Source organism: Carassius carassius, chromosome 38 (assembly GCF_963082965.1).
Source record: "Carassius carassius chromosome 38, fCarCar2.1, whole genome shotgun sequence".
NCBI lineage: Eukaryota > Metazoa > Chordata > Actinopteri > Cypriniformes > Cyprinidae > Carassius > Carassius carassius.
In genome coordinates this window covers 8739913-8745912 of record NC_081792.1, presented here as the reverse complement: position 1 = coordinate 8745912, position 6000 = coordinate 8739913, and the positions used below count along the sequence as shown (strand labels likewise).

At 46.6% G+C, this 6000-nt stretch overlaps 1 protein-coding gene across 1 annotated transcript in view; it reads left to right on the top strand.

Annotated features, from left to right (window-relative positions):
* LOC132119259 (copine-5-like) overlaps positions 1-6000 on the top strand; it is a 186791-nt gene that overhangs the window by 42866 nt on the left and 137925 nt on the right. Inside the window, exon 2 of the mRNA XM_059529067.1 lies at positions 847-887. Coding sequence (XP_059385050.1) covers positions 847-887 — 41 coding nt within the window. The remainder of the gene's footprint in view (positions 1-846; positions 888-6000) is intronic.

Here is a 6000-nt window from a genome sequence, read left to right as displayed (position 1 = left end):
AGTTAATTTAGAAAAACATTTGGAACATTTTTTATGTTCTTTATATATGTCTTAGTTTTTTTTTTTTTTTTTTAAGTAAGGACCAAGCGGCCAGCAGCAGCCAGTGAGCCTATGTTTGATCAATTTAGTCTTCTCAAATCATCACGACTTGCCTAAAATAAAATATATAGATATAAAACAGTTCAAGCATATAACAACGTTTAAACGTTAAACCTAGATAAATGTCTGCTATCAGTGGATATGCCATCATTTTTACTTATAAAGGTAAGAGTAATCATTCGTAACTTCAAAGGGTCTACTTTTATTTGTGTGTACTCACAATATCAACAAAAGTACCAAATGTACATATGATAGTTAATATGAGTCATTTTGTCATGGATCTTGTGATTTTTAGTGTATGTCGTCACATCTATTGCTAAAACCATTGTAAATTTGTACATTTACCAAAAATGTAGTAGTTTTAGTAAATTAGTATTTTTTTGTAATTTTAGTATGTCATTTAATAGTTTAATATTTTTTTAATAATTGCTCGTCTGTTTGGAAAACATTATATAGTGAAGCATTTGCCATCACATTGGCACAGTGACAATTTTTATTGTTTATTGTTGAAAATGAAACGTGAGAAAACTTTTAGTAATTTTGAGGTAGCCTACAGTCAACATTTCTGGATGTCATCTTGAACCTTCATTCTGATATCTACTTTTGTGGAATTCTAATAAGCCAGTTTAATAAATTTGTCAAAAAGCCTCTTCAGTAAAGCTTCATATGTCAATGTGTCACTGATAGAATTTAATCAAGCTGTCAGAATTATACTGATCTTTTTTTTGTTTTTTTTCTCCTCCCCAGGAATCTTTTAGACAGAGACACATTCTCCAAATCTGATCCACGTGAGTACAGCCAATGGAAGTTGAAACTGAGCTTTGCGTCTCTTCATTTTATACTCGTTCTGCATTAATTAGTGACCCCCACTTGTTTTCTCTGCAATCTCTTGTCTTTCGCCTCTCATCAATCATCAGCATGATTCTGAAGAGTTCTTCTCATATACATCGCTCTGCATGACTCCAACGAACCTGAATGAGACATGAACTCAAATGCGCTATGGCAGCAAGTTTCATAGAGACCCTTTGAAGAGAAAAGACAGATTGAGCTCAAAAAGAGAGAGAAAAGAACGAGTTTCACTAAGTGGATCTCTCCCTTCTCTGAAAGAAATATCTCTATACTTCTCATCTGCCAGTGTGGTAGAGAGGGAGTTATAATAAAGAAATTGTTCAGCAAAAATGAAAATTAACCTCACCCTCACAATGGGCCTCATTTATGAAGAGAGCATATGACCAAAAACTGGGCGTACCGTTGTTTTCATGCAAAACTTGGCATTTATCAATATGGACATGAGCTGTGGCTATGAAATAATCTCACGTCAGGTCTCAGTTTTTGAGCTTGCCTGAACTTGCGTGCAGCATAGAGAATCGTCTCGGTTATGCATGGTAACCCTCGTTCCCTGAAGGAGGGAACGGAGATGCCACGTCGGTGACTGACGAAAATGGGATATCGCTTCGATAGGCAAATTTACTTTGAGTGTAAACTAAATGATCCAATGCACATTGGCATGCAATTATTGCATCCAGCTGCCGCTGATCACAGCATGAGTATAAGATGGCAGCAGGTGCAATGCATACCAGGTTTTCGCTATTCGGTGCCAAGCTGGAGACCAGGCAGCTCAGTGGCGGTACAGCAACCATGGCGACGGGACGTGACGTCTCCATTCCCTCCTTCGGGGAACGAAGGTAAACCTACGTAACCGAGACGTTCCCTTTCAGACAGTCACTCTCGATGCCACGTCGGTGACCGACGAAAATGGGATCCCTACCAAAGCGCCATGGGTGCTCCCCTTTCCAGTGCCCTGTGCGAGTTGCCGGCACCCCTATTAGATGTACAAGTAGTTCCACTCACCATTGTCAAAGCACTACCTCACTGGGTGAGACTGGATAACACTGGGAAAATGTACCCATTTCGCTTGGAACAGGGGCGCTGTGGAAGCCCTATCCTTCCCGAAGGAGGTCTCTGGAGCAAATACACATATAGCATCTGTTTAGGTGTATATGGAGAAATATGAGGTGATTAAAACCCTCTTGGGAAGGAAGAAGTCTTCCGGGAAAACACAGGCTCTAAGGCTATATGCATATGAGAACCGCTTAGGTCTCAATATGGAACCCAGCCTTCCATGGTTCTCACGGATTCATCATGAAGGCCTGGCACCGGACGTTCTGCTGCGTCCAGCTGCCTAGGGTGAAGGAGGAACTCAATAGGGTCTACAGTATGGACACTCTGCAACAGTTTTAGCAAGCCGACACTAACCGGAGCCTCTTTGTGCCAATACCTGTTTGAGGTGAGAACACAGGAGGATATTGGCTCTACACGAAGGCTATAGAACGTAGCGAATGTGTTAGGGGTCACCCTGCCCGCAGCTCTAAAAATTTCTGTCAGCGAGGCACCACGAGCCGTCGCCCAGGAGGATGCAACACCTCCAGTTGAGTGAGCTGGCAACCTGAATTGGCAGGCCACACCCTGTGCCTGATAAGCCAGGGTTATGGCATCCACAATCCAGTGTGCCATCCTCTGCTTAGAGACGGCATACCGCTTCTGCCGGCCTCCATAACAGACAAAGAGCTGGTCTGAGGTTCTGAAGCTTTGTGTCCAGTCAACGTAGCATCTCAATGCTCAGATTGGACAGAGCAAAGCCAAGGCTGGATCTGCCTCCTCCAGGGGCAGCACTTGCAGGTCAAACACTTGGTGTTTGAAGGGTGTAGTAGGAACCTTGGGCATGTAGCTGGGCCAGGGCCTCAGGATTACCTGGGAGTCAGTCGGCCCAAACTCTATGCACAAATCGTCGACCGAAAATGCATGCAGGGCCCCTACCCTCTTGATGGAGGCCAGTGCAAGCAGGAGCAGAGTATTCAATGAAAGAAACTTTAGCTCAATGGAATGCAAAGGCTCATATGGGCCCTGCTGTAGTGATTAAAGCACTAGAGTCAGGTCCCAAGAGGGTATAGGGGGGGCCGGGAAGGATTTAACCTCCTGGCCCATCTAAGGAACCTGATGATGAGGTCATGCTTACCTAAAGACTTCCCATTCACGGGGTAATGGTACACAGCAATAACGGCAACCTGGACTTTGAGGGTGGAGGGAGACAGCCTTCGCTCCAGCCCTTGCTGCAGAAAGGAAAGCATGACTGCAATCGGGCATCTACGGGGGTCCTCTCGGTGAGAAGAACACCACTCGACGAACAGGTTCCACTTCAAGGCATAAGCTTGTCTTGTAGACGGTGCTCTTGCCGAAGTGATGGTGTCCACTACCTCCTGAGGTAGGTCACCTAGAACCTCCGTGTCCCATCCAGGGACCAGACATGGAGTTTCCAAATGTCTGGACGTGGGTGCCAAACTGTGCCCCGTCTTTGAGTCAGTAGATCCTTCCTCAGAGGAATCGGCCAAGGAGGGGCTGTCGCGAGGAGCACTAGTTCGGGGAACCAGATCCGAGTGGGCCAATAAGCAACACTAGCAAGACTTGCTCCTCATCCTCCTGGACCATGCATAGTGTCTGTGCGAGAAGGCTCACTGGGGGAAATGCATATTTGCGTAGGCACTGCGGCCAGCTGTGTGCCAGTGCGTCCATGCCGTGTTTTTTCTAGTTGAACAACTGGCAGTGAGAGGTCTCTGGAGAAGCAAACAGGCTTACCTGAGTGGCTCCAAACCGTCTCCAATTCAGCTGGACCATCAGGGGATGGAGTCGCCATTCTCCCAAGAGCATTGCTCGAGACGGCTCATAGGCCGGAACGTGAACGGCACGAAGTGACCTCAGAACCTTCTGACTCCAAAGAGGTAGGTGACAGGTGAGTTGCGACATGCGACGGGCGCAGACCACCTTGTCTGTAGATGAACAATGCTGAGATCATCTGGTCGGGGGAGTCCCACTGGATACCGCTGGTACGCTCTTTAAAGAGGGCCCAGCGCGTTCTTTGGGTTGTTCCACTGGATCGGAGGTGCAAGAAGAGTGATGGTCCCCAGAGCCAAAGCCTACCAGACTGTAGTTGAAGACCACCAAAGTGGAGCAGGTGGAGTTGAAGACCACCAGGGTAGAGCAGAAGGCAACCAGGATTGAGCTGAGGAGCACCATAAGGGAGCAGGTGGAGCCAAAAACAACCAGGACAGAGCAGAAAACCACCAGAGCAGTGCAGATGGACTGGGCTTAGCAGAAGTCCACCAGAACTGGGCAAAAGACCACAATAGCAGAGCAGACGGACCAGGGAGAGCAGAAGTCCACCAGGGCAGAGCGGACAGGACTGAAGATCCCCATGGTGGAGCAGACAACAACCACAGTAGAGCAGATGGGATCGAAGATCCCCACGGCAGAGCAGATGGGATCAAATACCACCACAGCAGAGTGGATGACAACTACAGCAGAGCAGACAGGACTGAAGACCCCCACGATGAAGCAGATGGGACGGAGGACCACTTCAGTGGAACTGGACCAACACGGTGGATCAGGCTGGTCAGGAAATAAGAGCACAGAGGTTAACAATGGCCCCATCTGCCATAACAGGACCACCAGACCGTTCAGAAATGGCATCTTTGGCTGTAACAGGGTGAGCAGAGAGTTCAGGGACAGCCCTTTTGACCATGGCTCTACAGTTAGAGAGTTCAGAAACAACCACCCTGGTCATTGCAGAGCAAACAGAGAGTTTGAGTCCGATCTTCTTGGCCCGGATTGGACAGTCACAGAGTTCAGAATCAACCTCCTTGGTCAGAACAGGACAGACTAAGAGTTCAGAAACAGCCTTCTTAGCTGTAACAGTACAGCCAGAGAGTTCACAGATGGCCTCCATATCTGTGACATGACAGACAGAAATTTCATAGGCATTCTCTGTAATCATGATGGTACAGGATTGGCATTATTTCACTAGAATGAAATCTGTAACAGATTCATGGATTAGAGCTGGATCCTGGCTGAGCTCTGGGGTGAACTCAAGGACTGGAGTGGGCACCACCACATCGGTAGATTTAACAGTGGAAGCTGCAACCTTTGGAGAAACTACGGTGTTGTGTGCAGCCTAAACACACAGAATAGCCATTGCCATAACTGGTAGGACAGAGAGTACGTTGACTTTGATCTCATTGAACTCAGTGACTTAAGGTGCTGTGCCTGGGGACCTGGAGTGAGTAGTTGCCTCAAACTTGAAAAAGTATGAACTGTGTTGCTTGAGAGCATTGGTTGAGGGATACACGAGACAACAGATGGGACGGGACAAGGCTTTGGAAGACCAGCTATGAAGTGATGGGACTCTGGACGATTATCTGTGATGTGACAAGACTCTGGACGATCAGCTGTGACGTGACGTGGCTCAGGAAGATCAGCTGTGACTTGCCTTGACTCTGAGATGATAGCTGTGACGTGACGAGCCTTGATGGGATGAGACTCTAGAATAGAGGCCATGATGGGACGAGACACAGAAATGGTTGGCAATTTTGTGGGTAGTCTCTGAGTTGACAACCATCTTGTGATAAGTCTCTGGGATGGTAGTCATCTGCTTCTCCCACAGTGAATAAAGAACCGGTCAGCAAAAGTGCATAGTCCATAAAGTCTCTAAATGTACAATTGACTATCCCTTCAGGTAACCATGATTTCACTGACTCATTAAGTCTGAAAAAGAAAAATGTCTTTCAAAGCAACATCATCAAATTTCACTCGATAACTCACAGGAATGTATTCCTCAGTTGAAGAGTCTTCTTGATAAAGTATCAGTAGCTAGTCAACTGGGTCCATGGTTAGCCATGAACACTTAAAAAGACACTTGATCTGGGTGTGACTGATGATTCTGTAACAAAGGAGGCTTGACAATGGAGTGGGGATCCACTTGCAGTCTTTATTTAAAGAGAGCGTGGTCAAAAAAGGCAGGGTCCAGAAACAGCAAACAGTAATATCGGAGACAAAGGCAAAATAGTAATC